The sequence below is a fragment of the Trachurus trachurus genome (genome assembly GCF_905171665.1).
Source record: "Trachurus trachurus genome assembly, chromosome: 18".
Lineage (NCBI taxonomy): Eukaryota > Metazoa > Chordata > Actinopteri > Carangiformes > Carangidae > Trachurus > Trachurus trachurus.
In genome coordinates, this window is record NC_139909.1 from 152404 (window position 1) to 170000 (window position 17597).

At 46.5% G+C, this 17597-nt stretch overlaps 1 protein-coding gene across 1 annotated transcript; it reads right to left on the reverse strand.

The window, feature by feature from the left end:
* Positions 1 to 721: 721 nt before the first annotated feature.
* tsc22d4 (TSC22 domain family member 4) lies at positions 722 to 13319 on the reverse strand. The gene is made up of 5 exons (XM_083993402.1): positions 12802 to 13319; positions 8950 to 9659; positions 5500 to 5618; positions 1260 to 1311; positions 722 to 1074 (listed from the first exon to the last, which is right to left on the reverse strand). The coding sequence occupies exons 2-5, from the start codon at positions 9577 to 9579 to the stop codon at positions 925 to 927; spliced, it is 951 nt and encodes a 316-aa protein (XP_083849528.1). The 5' UTR covers positions 9580 to 9659; positions 12802 to 13319; the 3' UTR covers positions 722 to 924.
* Positions 13320 to 17597: the final 4278 nt, after the last annotated feature.

Sequence of the window (17597 nt, forward strand, 5' to 3'; positions counted from 1 at the left end):
GCTTTGTACAAGCCTATTCGGGTGTATTTTGGGCATATTCCATTAGTGTAAGGCTCATGTGCATATTCAAATTCAATTTCCAAGAAACTTGTAATACAAAAAATGTTACTTTTAATGTGTAAAGTTCCATTGTGGTAGGAGTAAAGGAAGAAAAAAATCCTATTCGGGTGTATTTTGGGCATATTTGATTAGTGTAAGACTCATTTGCATATTCAAATTCATTTTCAAAGAAACTTGTAATACAAAAAATTGTTACATTTCATGTCTACTTTCATCATGTAAAGTTTCATTGTGATAGGAGTAAAGGAGAAAAATAGCCCCATTGGGGTGTATTGATGTCAGCACCATAGACTTTATAGAGTAAATAATGATGAGAATTAAACATATTTCCCCAACTAGGATTTCTTAGGACTTTTAGTATGTTGTTCTAGACACCTCATAGAAATGATGTATAGTGAAAAACATTCTGTTACAATTAGTTCTATTGTTGGGTCCAAAATGAGCTAAATTGCCTGGACTATAAAACAACTCTGTCTCTAACGTTGACCACCATCATCTTCACCATCTTCACCACCATCATCATCATCATCATCATCATCATCATCATCATCATCATCATCATCATCATCATCATCATCATCATCACCACGGGAACCAGACAAACGGCACCAGTCAGTTCTTCGTTGAACACGATTAATTTATTAAACTCTACCCTTCATCATCATCATCATCACACAGAACCGATTGGACCACGTTGCCATGGTTACCACGGTCCTCGTTAGTCTGGTTATCAGCCCGTTATAAACTCCTCCCCTGGTGACGTCATCGTGATGTCATCCACCCATGTTGTGTGTTTGTTGTGTAGATGTTGTGTAGCTACATGTTGTGTGTTTGTTGTGTAGCTATATATTGTGTCATGTTGTGTCATGTTGTGTGTTTGTTGTGCGTCAGCGCTCTCAGGATGTGGTTCTCTCTCTCCAGTTGTGTGTTCTTGTCCTGCAGTTCTCTGATCTGTTCCCTCAGCAGCTCCACTTCCTCTCGCACGGCCAGCATCAGGTGGCTCTTCACCAGGTCCTACACACACACACACACACACACACACACACACACACACACACACACACACACACACACACACACACACACACACACACACACACACACACACACACACACACACACACACACACACACACACACACAGGTAAAGGTGCGGTCTAGTAGAGTAACGACGTTGTGTCGGTGTGAATCCAACTCACCATCGCCTGTTCAATCTTGTTGTCGATGGCCACGAGGCTGTTGCCGGGGGAACTGGAGAGACAGAGAGGTAAATGGTTATGGTCTGTATTTATATAACGCTTTACTATACCTGAACGATACCCAAAGCGCTTTACAGTTCATCACATTCACCCATTCACACACACATTCACACACTGATGGAGGAAGCTGCCATGCAAGGCGCGAACCCCGACCCATCAGGAGCAAGGTGGGTGAGGTGTCTTGCCCAACGACACTACGGCAGCAACCAGGACAGCGGTACCTAAAACACTGTGCATGAAAGTTCAGGGAGCTGCTGGACTGCAGGGGTTTCTCTGCTGCCTGGGTGAGTTTGGCCGCTGCCTTGGTCAAACCGGGTGAGCACGGGGCCGTTCAGATGTAGCGTCTTTTGCGCACTCAAACCCATTTCAGTGTAGCTGCGTGTCATGCGCGCTCACAACCCAAAAACGATGCGGTAGCAGCACGTGTTTGATGCGACGCGGTTGTTGTTTTTGTGCACGTCCATGCGGCGCACATGCACTATGTGTTAATGTTTATCTGTAAAGGGTCCTCAATGATGCTATTAACGTGGGTGATCCACTCTGCCCTACAACGCAAGAAAGGGGTAACTCATTTTTTGTCAAAAATGAGATTTAGTCATTTTTGGGACATTAAAGGTTCTGCTACATCATGTGGATAAATATCTGGACTCAACATTATCTTATTTAGGATATGTTTATATCTGAGGGTGGTTTTCACTGTAACTCCCAAAAACTGTAGTGAAACAACAAGAGAACACAGTAACTAGAGTTACCTTCTTCTCTCTGTGTGTAGATGATCAACACGCTCTACTGTACAACAGGCTGCTGCCATTATGAACCAATAGGAGTTAGTTTCCTCTTTCTTGTGTTGTATGACCAGATTATATTTAGCCTCAATGCACAGACAGACAGAGGTAACTCTGAAATAAGGGTTAAATGTTAAGTTTGAGTTGAATATTTTTACACAGCTAGAATACTACTCGCAAAAACAAGGATTTGACCAGTTTTCAGAATCCTAAGTTCAATACAGTTGACTGGACAACAACAATACTTTAAACTCATTTTTCTCAGAACTGCTCTGAGGAGTTTTAACCCTTTGTTCTGTTGTCGGGCAGAATAAATGTCCTTAAATTATTGAAAACACCACACTGCTCATTCACCAACAATGCAGAGATGTCAGTTCTCTCCACCAGGAGGCGCTGCCATTGGACCGATGCTGCCGTTACTATGACAACCCCATATCAACGGCCTCGGCTCCTGATCAATAAGCTCCGCCCCCTCGTTACCTGTGACAGAGCAGCAGCAGTGATGTCATCGTGGCGTCGGAGCCCCGCCCCCGAGGCAGCAGTGATGTCACAGGGAGCAGAGCTGCCGATTGGCCGCTCCGTCCGGCCCGGAGCTCCGTGATTGGTCGAGCCCGGGGGGGCGTGGCCGGTCCGGCCCGGAGCTCCGTGATTGGTCGAGCCCGGGGGGGCGTGGCCGGTCCGGCCCGGAGCTCCGTGATTGGCCGAGCCCGGGGGGGCGTGGCCGGTCCGGCCCGGAGCTCTGTGATTGGTCGAGCCCGGGGGGGCGTGGCCTCGGCGCTCGGCCACGACTCTCTGGCGCCGCGACCTCTGACCCTCGCGCCGTGCCGCAGCGCCACCCCCTCCGGTTGCCTGGCAACGAGCTGGAGGTTCCTGAGCGGGAGGGGCGGGGTCTGGGGCGGGCGGCGCCGAGGGGCGGAGCCAGACGACCGCTCACGTGACATCATCAAACACCTCCGACCAATCACAGCCCAGCGCCGGACATGACCGTCCAATCAGAGCACAGACGGAGAGAACGCAACGACCAATCACAGTTCAGACGATCCCAACAGGAAGTAGCGTCGCCGGCGGTCGACTGTGACCTCACAGGCCTCGTCCAATCAGGAGCCTCGCTCACAGGCCTCGTCCAATCAGGAACCTCGCTCACAGGCCTCGTCCAATCAGGAGCCTCGCTCACAGGCCTCGTCCAATCAGGAGCCTCGCTCACAGGCCTCGTCCAATCAGGAGCCTCGCTCACAGGCCTCGTCCAATCAGGAGCCTCGCTCACAGGCCTCGTCCAATCAGGAGCCTCGCTCACAGGCCTCGTCCAATCAGGAGCCCCGCTCACAGGCCTCGTCCAATCAGGAGCCTCGCTCACAGGCCTCGTCCAATCAGGAGCCCCGCTCACAGGCCTCGTCCAATCAGGAGCCTCGCTCACAGGCCTCGTCCAATCAGGAGCCTCGCTCACAGGCCTCGTCCAATCAGGAGCCTCGCTCACAGGCCTCGTCCAATCAGGAGCCTCAGGCCTCGTCCAATCAGGAGCCCCGCTCACAGGCCTCGTCCAATCAGGAGCCTCGCTCACAGGCCTCGTCCAATCAGGAGCCTCAGGCCTCGTCCAATCAGGAGCCTCGCTCACAGGCCTCGTCCAATCAGGAGCCTCGCTCACAGGCCTCGTCCAATCAGGAGCCTCGCTCACAGGCCTCGTCCAATCAGGAGCCTCGCTCGTCCAGATGTTGAACTCAAACTAAAACTGAGACGTCTGGTTTTCATCTGGAGCTGCTCTACCTCTTCCCACACGCTGCGCTCTGATTGGCTGCTGCTGCTCCCCCCCCCCCCTCCCCCTCCTTCCCACACACGCTGCTCTCTGATTGGCTGCTGCTGCTCTCCTCCCCCCTCCCCCTCCCACACACGCTGCGCTCTGATTGGCTGCTGCTGCTCCCCCCCCCCTCCCCCTCCCCCTCCTTCCCACACACGCTGCTCTCTGATTGGCTGCTGCCTCATTCCAGCTCCTGCCCACTCGGGCCTCGGCCAATAGGGAGGCAGCAGTGACGTGATGCTCCGCCCACTCACACACACACAGAGACACAGAGACACACAGAGACACAGAGCTCCATTCACCGAGACTCTGTCCAGTCCAGCGCTGCACCGCCCGTTACCGCGGCAACGCCTGGTCACCGTGGAGGTTACACACACAGGAGGTCAGAGGTCAGAGGTCAGAGGTCAGAGGTCAGAGGTCAGAGGTCAGAGGTCAGGTGCTGTCACTACCTGATCTGTGACAGCTACGTACGGCAACTCCACTGGGACAAACTTAGTGTAATTGACTGATGTGTGCATGCAGGGTCGGTTGTGGTGGTAGAAAACAGGAACAGAGGTGGAGACTTTTAGTGTTTACTCTGGTCTGTTCTCTCCGGCCTCATCACCATGACAACCACAAACAATCACAATCACTACCACAACACGGCTGTCTGGTGACGGACGTCCGCGGTCGCTAGGCTACAACATGTCAGTTAAACAGAAAAATAAATCATCTTCACAGTACAGTATTTTAAATGTACAGAACTTTAAAGGGATAGTTCAACATTTTGGCAAATTGGCCCATTGCCATAATCGCTATAGTCATAGCAGTAGGTTCATTACCTTTATTTGTCGGTGTAAGCTATTTTTAGAACGGAGGAGCGGAGCGGCAGGCTGCTCAGAGCTACGCTATGGAGGCTAGAGGAATTTCTTGGTTTCCCTCATCAAACTCATCAAATACAAAATCCCAAAACTCCAAAACGCTTTCGTGGACAAGTTGTGAGCTGCACATTCACCACGCTATGAGATAATAATGGAACGTTACGAAACGGAGCCGTTTTCGAGGTAAATACAGGGTAAATACAGAGTCTGCTTGCTGAAAAACTGTCCCTGAAGGCAACGTGCATCAGCGGTTTTGCATGAATTTACCTCTAAAACGTCTCCGTCTCGTAACGTTCCATTATTATCTCATAGCGTGGTGAATGTGCAGCTCACAACTTGTCCACGAAAGCGTTTTGGAGTTGTTGGGTTGTGTATTTGATGAGTTTGATGAGGAAAACCAAGAAATTCCATTAGCCTCCGTAGCGTAGCTCTGAGCAGCTCACGGCTCTGCTCCTCCGTTCTAAAAATAGCTTACACCTACAATTAAAGGTAACGAACCTACTGCTATGACTATAGCGATTATGGCAATGAGCCAATTTGCCAAAATGTTGAACTATCCCTTTAAGCAGACTTCCGCTTGTACACAAATCGGGCAGCGGCCTAATGAAGTTTGTCCAAGTGGAGTTGCCGTAGACAACGGTCAAAGATGGCGGCCGGTCTGTGCATGTGCAGACCAGAATTTACACAAACCGGGCAGCGACAGCAGACAGAAGGTTAAAGGAGGTCAGAGGTCAACGTCTCACCTGTCGTCCCCCTGCAGGGTGAAGATGGTCTGGTCCAGGCTGAAAGCAGCAGGAGTCAGAGGATGGAACGGCCCAGAGGAGGGGGAGCCGGGCTGGGACAGAGACTGTCTGAGGACGGACTGGAGAGAGACAGAGACACTTTACCCACAATCCTCCAGGTTAAAGACACTTCTCTGTCAGCATCGTTGTAAATAAGAACATGTTCTTAATTGATTTTGCCTGGTTAAATAAAGGTTAAAAAAATAAAAAAAATAAAAATCTAATCCGTCCCTTCAAAATAAAGTTAGTGTCTGTTTGGAGCAGCTGCTGACAGATGCAGTTTCCTCATCACTAAACCTGAGCCACCATCAGATCTTTCCTCACTCACACCGTGACGACGGGACAACGTCTTTTGGACATTTATATTCTGTGTTTTTCCTCTCTTTGACCATCTCCTTTATGGTGGTTATTAGGGATGTCCCGATCACATTTTTTTGCCCCCGAGTCCGAGTCATTTGATTTTGAGTATCTGCCGATACCGAGTCCTGATCCGATACTTTGGCAATGCAGTAAAGTTTTTAATGTAGATCAACTGTATCATCCCACTATTTTTCTGTTCTTTGTGCTCTACTAGGGATGTAACAATATCAAAATCTCACAATAATACGCCCCCCCTTGCGGCCCGTCTTCGCTTTAGACAGATAGGAAAACCCTGACATGTAGATATGTAATATATCCGATTCCTGATCGGGATGTAACGTCCGATTCCGATCGAGTCTGAAACCACGTGATCGACCCCGATTTCCGATCACGTGATCGGATCGGGACATCCCTAGTGGTTATTTGTATATTCTGTGTTTTTCCTCTCTTTGACCATCTCCTTTATGGTGGTTATTTGTATATTCTGTGTTTTTCCTTCCTCTCTTTGACCATCTCCTTCATGGTGGTTATTTGTATATTCTGTGTTTTTCCTCTCTTTGACCATCTCCTTCATGGTGGTTATTTGCTGCCATAAATCAAGAGCATATTATATTGATTTGCCGGCTGGGCTGGGATGCGAACCAGCGGTCCCATGATGTAAAAAAACAATAAAAGTCTTAACCACTGGACTATCTTGACAGTCATATCCATTTCTTAGTATTTATACTAGTATATAAAACCTATATCCCGATGATAGTGGATAAAAAAAAATATATACAGTTAATTATACATAAATATGATGGCGTCTTACGTAGTTTTACAAACAGACCATAAACAGACCATATCGGCTACCCGCCCCTACGGAGCTCAAACAGAGAACTAAGGCACCCATGGCGGCATCTGCTACTACTACTACTACTACTTTATGTTTATGTAGCTGTTGTAATGAGAAGCGCGGGCGCTCCTGTATTGATGAACTGATATTTTATTCCAAAAGTTGTGAAAACATAAAGGGAACCACCACATTTAACAGCCTGGAGGGAGGAAGTAGATAGACCCGGTAGAAAGAGTGCCCGTCCGTATGCGACGCTCCTCGAAGGACAGCGAACGCACCCACAGAGAAGCAGGGATCATCTGATTGGTCAACAGTAGCCGGCCTTCTATTGGTCGACAGTTGACAGAAAATCCACGAGCAGAGCAGAACTTTCCTCAGCACAAGAAGAAGAGCTCGATCTTGAGCTCAGGGAATCTGCTCAAGCAGCTGTAACCGAGTGCAACACACAGTTTGAGCCCGAGCAGAGCAAATTTGAATGTGAGAGCAGAGTTTTGACAATATCACAAAATCTGAACGTGAAATCAAAAAATAATGCTCTCAAATCAATATAATAAGCTCTTGATTTATAGCAGCAAATAACCACCGTACTCCTGCTGGTGAACACCCGCTGTTTCTCTCGCGCTCGCTCACTCGCTCACTTTCGATCCGCATATAAATGTAATCAGGGCTCGACAGTGCGAGCCCCTCGTCGCAAATGCGAGTAAAAAACAGATCAGTGCGAATTGTGAAATGCAATTAGTAGCACGTGTGCGACTACCAAATTTTACGGTAGTGATGTGTTATGATGTGTTGCGAACGTTTGGAGGTTGTGGCCGGTTGTGCACTTGAATGCAGCATCAGCTGAAAAAAAGAGACTGCACGCGGAACCAAACCGAAGCGCAGCGCCCGGAGCGGAGGCAGTTTCAGATTGGCCACATGTCAACCGGTCTGCCTGGTCACATCTGGCGCTGTCCGCTCCCTGTGTGACCAGCCAAGCCCCCGCGAAGGCCCCGCTCCGCCTCCGCTGGCAGTGCGTCCGTACAGGTAGTGTAAAGCGAACTCGTTCATATGCTCACAACCCAAAGCAGCGCCGTAGCCGCGAGCACTCGGTGTGACGGCGTTGTTGTTGTTTTTTTATTCCGTGCATGTCCGTGGAGCTGTGCGCCGCGGTTCTCTACGTTGCTGTGCCAGGCAGATGTTTCCCACGGAGCTCGGCCCCGTTTGAACGGAAGCCCGTACTGTACTGTATGTGAAAAGACGTCGCGTCCGCGATGTAGAATGTGTAGAAGAGAAACACACATTTCAGGACCACTGACTTGAATAATCGGGTCAGACAAATGTAAACACACAAGGCTGAACATCACTGGACATGTCTGTTGGGATTATACAAAAAAGTAAAGTAAGGTAGAGCTGTCAAGATGTATGCAGTAGGCTATATACTAGACTATCACTCATGTCCAATGTACAGGTGCATTAGAATATCATGGAAGAGTTTATTAAGACCTACCGGTATGTCACTAATTCAATTCAAAAAGTGAAACTAACTAACACATTATATACTGTAGCCTATATGAAGACCTGAAATTCAGTATTCCCAAAAATGTAAATACTACAAAGGAACCTTTTTTTCTCTTTTCTTTAAAGCATTTTTAATATAAATGTTGTCCATCTATATGCAATCAATACTTGGTTGGGGCTGTTTGATTTGAACTACTGGAAATGGACTTTTCCATGATATTATAATGTATTTAAATGCACATGTATTATGTTAATGGTGAGTGTCACCGCTCTAAGATCTTTTTTGGTCTTGACCCGTTGGCATCCCTGTTAAAAAGCTATGAATTGAACTGTTTTGCTTATAAATGCCTCCTCATTGACCTCATATCACGTTATTATTTAACATTTTATTTGTGTGCTACTAAAATTATTTGTGTGCTACTAGATTTTTCAACTTAGTAGCACCCGTGCTACCTGGGAAAATGCTAAGCGTCAAGCCCTGAATGTAATAACACAGACGCGCAAATTGAAATGACCGACTAGTGTAGTCTAACAATTCAATGACCACAGCTGATCATGTGTGTGTGTAGTTGTGTGTGTGTGTGTGTGTGTGTGTGTGTGTGTGTGTGTGTGTGTGTAGTTGTGTGTCTCTGTGTGTGTGTGTGTGTGTGTGTGTGTGTGTGTGTGTAGTTGTGTGTGTGTGTGTGTGTGTGTGTGTGTGTGTGTGTGTGTGTGTGTACCCGTCCCGCTGCGTCCACGTCGAGCCGTAGCGGCGGGGGGATGTTGCGTATCCGTGGCGACGGCGGCGGGACGTTCCTGTCCAGCAGCCGGATGCTGATTGGCTCCTGGCGGGAGTGGGAGGGGGAGGGGGGGCCGCTGCGCAGCACTAGCCCCGCCCCCTTTAGCCCCGCCCCCTCTAGCCCCGCCCCCTCTCCGTCCCGGCCAATCAGCTCCAGCGACTCCAGGGAGTGGGCGTGTCTGGTGTCCATGAGGCGCCGGAGCCCCGCCCCCTCGCGCCGCTCCAGGAAGTCGCTGCAGGTCCATCGCCCGCGGCGATACGGCTCGTTGCCACGGAGACCGCCGCCCGCCGGCGCCGCCAGACGCACCACGCGGAACCGCGAGGACCCGGCCGCCACGGCAACGACGCTCTGCAGCCCAGGTGCATCATGGGAGAGCTGCTTCCTCTGCAGCCCAGGTGCATCATGGGAGAGCTGCTTCCTCTTCAGGCACGGCGTGGTCGGCTGCGACCAGCTGCCCTCTGATTGGACGACGGCCAGCAGAGAGCTGCCGGCTGATTGGCCCGCGGCCGGGTGGGGGTCAGAGGTCACGCTGGTGATCTGGAAGCCGCTGCGCCGCTTCCCGCCGCTCATCCTCACACACACACACACACACACAGAGACACACACACACACACACACACACACACACACGCGTTACCCAGTCAGAGAAACTGAAACACAAACAGAGAAACAGAAGTGATTAGAGGGCTGTAGATCACCATGGTAACCGATGCTAGTTGTCACCGTGGTAACCGATGCTAGTTGTAACCCTAACCCTAACAGTGGGGTATCACTACATCTACAGTTACAGTCTTGTTGCTAAGTAACACATCTGCATATAAATCAACACAATGAGTGTAAATAAACTGTTTTAAAATAAAGCATGTTCAAAAAAAAGTGTTCTTGTTACTCAACTTAGCCCATGAATGGGGTAAGTTGACCATAGGAGTGGGGTAAATTGATCAACCCCCCCTTCTTTCCTTCCATCCATCTCCCACCTCCCCCTTTACTTAATATTTCATCTGTCCAGGTTACAGGTGAACACAAACTGCAGGGACTTCCTGCTGAGCCACCAACTCACTGAGATTTGGGGAGTTTTGTAATTACGTTGCATCTTGGGAAGAAACCCAGATATTCTTCTTTGAAAGTAAAGTTTGGCCTCACTATAAACAACTTTTCCTGTTTATAGGAACATACTTACTGTAATCACAAACATACAGAATCTTGATTTATTCATTTGGACATATACAGCCTAAATACATTCATTAAGTGTGTAGGATACACCCCACTCTCCCTACGACTGGTCAACATGTACTCTGTTACAAGTAAAAGTATCTCAGTCCACATGTTACTCCAGTAAGAGTAAAAAAGTACTTGCTTTTAAAGGTACTTAAAGCAGAAGTAAGTGATATATTTGTGTTAATATAAGTCTTAAATAGTTGTATCTTCCAACAGCAATCACTTCTATAGAGTGTTTGGTCTGAAACACGGGTCTGTCAGTCACTCTGCTCTGCTCTGAGCCCAGGAGAAAACTTTTATCGTATCCTACAGTTTTTATCCAATGAGGAGAGAGAACGGCATGCAGGGCTGTGTGTGCAGCCAAGGAACGCCGTGAATGTGGTGACGTAGGGACGAGGACTGTTGTGGTGCGTTCAAGGAAACTCGTGTTTTTCCGACCTGTGAAGTGGTACCAGTTCGATCTGGTACGAGTTCACGGGTCAGAAGTTACGAGTGGCCGTTATAGTGACTTTCACCGGTAAAACAGGTCGGAAAAACACGAGTGGGTTGCCTGGAACGCTACAAAGTCGTAAGTTGTGACTTGAAGCTGTAATTTACGATTTCAAAAGCCTGCCTGGAACGCAGCATTAGCCAAAACCACCGGATCGCTGACTTCTGCTTTAAGTATCCAAAAGTACTTGTTTTTAAATGTACTCTAAGTCAAAGTCAGAGTCAGAGTAAATGTCTTATTCTCCACATCAGTGAATGACTCTAATAGTTTGTAAATGAATGTAAGGAGCTTTTAACTCTGAACTCTTTGCTGCTCAGCTGCACTGATGTGCTGCTTTTAGGGGTCAGGGTTTCCTTCTCTGACAAACACAGCTGCTGTCCAATAGGAGTTTAGATATTATGACAAGAGAGGAGGCTGACAGCTCTAAACTGAGCTGCTTTTAAATATGAAACTTTATTCATTTAAACTAAACACACTAGAGCAACAAGTTCTGTCCTTTTACATTGTGTTTTATATTGTTTTCATACATTTCACTGAGCACAATTATAGAATGTGAGTGTGTTTTATTGAAAGTGAGGCTGGTGAATCTCATATTGTCTCTGCACAAAGACAACTAAAACCTTTTTAAACTCTGTGATATGTTGTTATGATGTTATGATGTTATTATGGGATGTGAAGGTGAAGTTTAAACTCTGTGATATGTTGTTATGATGTTATGATGTTATTATGGGATGTGAAGGTGAAGTTTAAACTCTGTGATATGTTGTTATGATGTTATTATGGGATGTGAAGCTGGTGGTGAAGTTTAAACTCTGTGATATGTTGTTATGATGTTATGTTATTATGGGATGTGAAGGTGAAGTTTAAACTCTGTGATATGTTGTTATGATGTTATGTTATTATGGGATGTGAAGCTGGTGGTGAAGTTTAAACAGCGTGTGATATGATGTTATTGTGTTATTATGGGATGTGAAGCTGGTGGTGAAGTTTAAACAGCGTGTGATATGATGTTATGATGTTATTATGGGATGTGAAGGTGAAGTTTAAACTCTGTGATATTATGTTATGATGTTATTATGGGATGTGAAGCTGGTGGTGAAGTTTAAACAGCCTGTGATATGATGTTATTGTGTTATTATGGGATGTGAAGGTGAAGTTTAAACAGCGTGTGATATGATGTTATTGTGTTATTATGGGATGTGAAGGTAAAGTTTAAACAGCCTGTGATATGATGTTATTGTGTTATTATGGGATGTGAAGGTGAAGTTTAAACTCTGTGATATGATGTTATTGTGTTATTATGGGATGTGAAGGTAAAGTTTAAACAGCCTGTGATATGATGTTATTGTGTTATTATGGGATGTGAAGGTAAAGTTTAAACTCTGTGATATGATGTTATTGTGTTATTATGGGATGTGAAGGTGAAGTTTAAACAGCCTGTGATATGTTATGATGTTATTATGGGATGTGAAGGTGAAGTTTAAACTCTGTGATATGTTGTTATGATGTTATGATGTTATTATGGGATGTGAAGGTGAAGTTTAAACAGCCTGTGATATGCTGTTATGATGTTATTATGGGATGTGAAGGTGAAGTTTAAACAGCCTGTGATATGTTATGATGTTATTATGGGATGTGAAGGTGAAGTTTAAACTCTGTGATATTTAGTCTCCAACAGAGTCACTTCTGTTTCCTGAGTCGTTGTTGTTGCTTCACTTCTGTTGCACAACATGGATTAGAGAGAGTGTGTGTGTGTGTGTGTGTGTGTGTGTGTGTGTGTGTGTGTGTGTGTGTGTGTGTGTGTGTGTGTGTGTAGCTGTGTGTGTGTGTTGGGTTCAGGTTCTGCAGGATTTGAACTGTTGACACCGCCCTGTCTCAGTCTGTGTGTCTGTCTGTGTAGTTGTGTGTAGTTGTGTGTCTGTCTGTGTGTAGTTGTGTGTCTGTGTGTGTAGTTGTGTGTCTGTGTGTGTCTGTGTGTGTGTAGTTGTGTGTCTGTGTGTGTGTAGTTGTGTGTCTGTCTGTGCACTACAGTATTGAACACTAAACAACAACAACCACGTGACGTCAGGGTTGTAAAGACTCACGTTCATATGCGCGCGGCCTCCCTCTCGCGCCCCCGGTCCGGATCAGCGTGACGTCATCGGTGAGACAATCGGTCCATTATAACCGGAGCAACAAACGGCCGCGCGCTGCGCATGCGCGTCCGCGGCGGAGCAGCGCGCGGGGCCGCGGGGGCGCGCAGCACGAGTTCACAGAGTAAAAAGTTTCTTCATCAGGAGCGAAAACAACAACAACAACAACAACAACAACAACAACAACAACTTCTTCTTCTTCCTCTTCTTCTCCTCCTCCGGTCCGCGAGGAGACAGGAAGTCTCTGTCTCTCTCCTCTTCTCTTCTCTTCCTCTCTCTCTTCTCTTCTCTTCTCTTCCTCTCTCTCTCTGCTCTCAGCCAATCAGCGAGCAGCAGCTTCCTCCTCCTCCTCCTCCTCTTCCTCTTCCTCACCGCCTGGTCCGGGTCCTGGTCCTGGTCCTGGTCCTGGTCCGGGTTCGAGTCCGGATCAGCATCTCTCTCTGGTTCCTACAGGTCCGCTCGGGGCCGCGCTGCGCGTCACCGAGCCGCGTGCCTGTGTCTCCGAGGGAGGAGCAGGAGGAGGAGGGGGGGGGGGGGGGGCTGTTTTATTCTGAACATGATAATAAAGTTTTGAAAAGAAAAAGTTCTGCATTGATTCAATAGAAATCGATTGGAAATGAAAACATGGATCAGAAATGAACAGATCTGATGATATTATTATTATTATGATCATTTAAAGGGTTAAAACATTTATATATTATTAGTCTGAGAGGAGAAAGAACTGATTGTCTCTCTTTTCTTTTATTTCATTCTACAATAGAAACTTAGAAGCAGAGCTCATTAATCTGAAAGTAGAACTTTACAGTGAATAAAGGGTTATTACATTAAAAAAAGTTTTGTCTGTAGTGACGTCACGTGTCCGGCGCTCTGCCGCCCTCTGCTGGTCACATGACGTCACTACACTACAGACACACAAACTCCTCTCACGTCTTTACGTCTCACCTGATGACGTCAGGGTCAGTGGTGTTTGACAGAATGTCCCTTTAATCAGCTCTGCTACAGTGATGTGAAGTCATTTATTCATCTAACAACCGTCTACAAACTGTCTCTGAACCACAACGCGTAGCCTAGCGTTTCCATGACGACTGAACCAGTGAACCAGCTGGTTGTTCAGTTCACCTGTAAAGGTTAGAGAGCATTAAAGGTGCATTCTGACATCTAATCCACAAGACAAACATCCATCACTTTTTGATAGGCCTATGCATATATATATTTATACCATGGTCTGGGTGAATCCTCGATTCTGATTGGCTGCTGGGTGTCCATTAAAAAGTGATAATGGACACCCATAAAGATGTTCTGGTCAAATAGCCTGATTACGTTCTAAATATTACTGCGCTGGCTCAAACGCTTGTTAGTAACCACGGCAACGGACACTCGGACCAGAACAACTTTTTTCCAGCGCATCAAGGCACCGGAGTCTGTAAACACACAAGCGGTAAGAAGTAAAACTTTGTGTCACGTAACATTTGAGCCGTCACCTCACCATCAGGCTGTGGCAGAGTCACTATGGCAACAGGGCCGTTGTTAGGGGAGAAAGGTGGTGATAACTCTAGGGGCCCAGCGCCCAGCGGGGCCCATAAAAACCCCAGTAGTCTAATCTCTGTATGACTGATTTATTCTGCTTAGACCCTGACTAATACTCACAGTAATGCTGCATTAGCATCAAAACAAAGTAGGCTAAATAAAAAACCATAATACATACGTAGTCTAAGAAAAAAAAGTGGAAAAGTCAGGGGCCCACTTGAGTATTCTTTCAGGGGCCCAGAATTCATAGCAACGGCCCTGCCTGGCTGTACGGTCCCTCTTTTTGTTTCTTTTATTGCAGACGAGTGTTATAAATAGTCCGCTCGGCTCAGCTGCTTATAGACGTATGATTTTAACAGTAAAAACAACATTAAATTATAAGTAATTGATTTTATCTGGTAAGTGACCATGGTATAAGCGGGATAACGCCCTTCGAGGTGTCCGAGGTTCACGCCTTCGCGTTGTCCATTCATTTCTGATAATGGACTAGGGCTGTCAGTTTTTAGAAAAATGAGGTTCGAACGATTATTGAATGACCCGTAATTCGTTCGGATATATTCGAATATTACAACGCCCCCCCCCCCCCCCCCCCCCCACCCCCCGCCGCGCCGCCGCAGCACGCACAGTCGCGGTGTTTTATTTTGAAAATTGACCGGATACTCTCGTTGTTTCATGTTTGACTTCCTGCCCAGCTTGACGCGATTGCTCGCTGGTGTGAGGTGCACGCCGCGACACCACACCAGCGGTTAATATGGGCACAGAAAGTAAACTGGCTCCGCTTCTCGGCTGTTCGCGGCCCTTCCGCGTCCGGTGGACGTTCCGCGGCGCTATGCAGGCACCGGGCACTGCAGCCAAAGACGGTAAATAGAGAATCTTTGCTGCAGCCTGCATATCGAGCAGGTCATTACTGCTCCAATACGAACTTTTCCCCCCACATTCGAACGAATATTCGAATGTCGAATAAAAAGTGACAGCCCTATAACGGACACCTCGTCGGGCATTAACCCCTTACATACATGGGCGATTCTTCAACTACGGGCACTTTCATGTCCTTTGGTCATATTTTATAAAAAAAAGAAAAAAAGGGAAATTTCACACTTTCATAGTCATCTTTACAGTGAAAGTGCTTTAGACAAAATTTACCGGTAGTCTACGATGACTTTTTCACCTTTTTCAACATCTTTATAGATGCCAATATTGCTGTTTTGTGCCTGTCCCACACCCAGACTTCTGATCTTCAATAATGAAAATGAAGTGTAAAAAAATGATTTATCTTCATTTTTAAAACGTGAATGAATAAAGTATCAGTAAAATAATCAAAACCTAATTGGGGTATTTAAGGTCAAACAAATATTTATGTGATTTTATACACCAAATGTAGTTGTCCCACAGTATTGCCGTAATTTCCACCACAACACTGTAATGTCCCTCTAAAAAGTTTGTATGAAAGATTGTTTGGGTAGTTTCTATGGAGATGAACAGTGACATCACAGCACATGTCAGATATGAAGAAGATTTTCAATTTCTCCATCAACTTTTGAAGAAAAGTCAAGGTAAATATCGCTTGAAATGAAAATACCTTTATTGTATGTAATTTCCAAACATGCCGTGTCGTCAATTGAGTTTGTGAATAAGTAGATTTTTTAACGTACATAGATGTATTTTGCATGCATGAAATGACTGATACCAATTTATAGCTAATATGTGGTGCTAGCTTAGATTTTTTCACAAAAAACTGTCGGTTTGTAATTTCCACCACCGTAATTTCCAACACACTGCCTTCTTGGGTGGAAATTACAAAGGTGTGTTGGAAATTACATTTATGCTTACAGGTGCAATTCATAGATTGTGAGGCTACATATGTGCAATTTATTTATTAGAATATACAATGTTAATGTATTTATTACATATTAAATATTAAATGTGTATTTATTGAAATGCATTTTCATCCGTTTTTAAAGGGACAACGAGGAGTTTCTATTTGGTTATAAAAAAGTCTCACGTTAATGTGGATGAATCTACGCTACCCACACTTGTTAATGGGCCCATTTTCGATAAATATATCGTTTTGTCTCTATTGTTATTTTGTTATTATTAGTGGTGGCGGAAATGCTGGGCGAGCCGACCAGCGTTTCTTTACTTTCGGTTTCGTGGCGAGTCATGAGAATAACGCCGCCGAATCGCGGAACTACGACGGTATGTGATCGTCTTCGAACCTCTGACTTTAATTCTTGATGAATGAAAACATGAGTCCGTCTTGCGCCGGTCAAAGAATTTCACGGTGTGGAGGCTCATAAATGTAGTGTGAAAGCGCGCTTCACTTTTCCAAAACTCCTCGTTGTCCCTTTAAGATGCCACAAGGACTACAAAAGAAAGGTCGCAGGCTTATAGGGACAGAATAAAAGAGGACCCTATCAAATATGAGGAGCACCTGAAAAGAGACAGGGAGAGATATCAAAGAAAAAAAGAAAGGGGTGTCAATAATAGTAAAACGGTGGAGTTAAAAAAAAATTCACCCCCCTTTGATCATGTTTACTGGCACCAGCCCCCAGTGGCAGCCAAGAGGATTGCCCACACCCGCGAAATCACACAATGGAGGAAAAAAAAGTAATAAACACACATCGACACTTCTGCTATAGCGCTAACGAGCTACTAATGAGCCACTCTAAAAGCACTAGTAGCGCGGACAATACTAGGAGAGGACGCCGGAGCCGTGACACAGTGCATCTACAGCTGATCCGCCGGCTACCGGCTCTGCGGCCGTGCCCGCCGGGGCGCTTTGTTTTTTTTCCCAGCATGGCCAAGCCAAGACCCGCCTTACTCCGCCTCTGATTGGCTGACATCTGCAAGGCTAGCCTACCTTCATACCCTAACCTTAACCACTCCCTTCTTCATGCCTAAACCCAACCGGCAGAGTAGAGGGTATCGTGATAAGCCAATCAGAGGCCTAGTACGGCGGGTCTTGGCGTGGCCATACTGGGAAAAAAAATCCTGCCGCCGGCGCAGAGCCACAAACGATTCTCATCCAGCCAGCTGTTAGCAGCAGTTAGTCGCAGCAGAGCCGTTAGCGGCAGGCAGCAGCCGGTGCTGATTGGTCGGGGAGCTGGTGGACGGTGACAAAAGCTGCCTCCAAAACGTCATCCGCCTCCATCTCAGCCAATAGAAAAATTTGATTGTAATAGCCGTGTTTCAACCCATAGAGGGCAGTCACTCTTACATTT

Bases quoted from the DNA above. Each gene is read 5' to 3' on its own strand.
- tsc22d4 (XM_083993402.1), bottom strand. From the start codon at position 9,579: ATGAGCGGCGGGAAGCGGCGCAGCGGCTTCCAGATCACCAGCGTGACC. The intron at 5,619-8,949 runs GTACACACACAC...GTCTCTCTCCAG, and splicing joins ACGTGGACGCAGCGGGACGG to TCCGTCCTCAGACAGTCTCT. The intron at 1,312-5,499 runs GTGAGACGTTGA...CTGTCTCTCCAG, and splicing joins ACCCTGCAGGGGGACGACAG to TTCCCCCGGCAACAGCCTCG.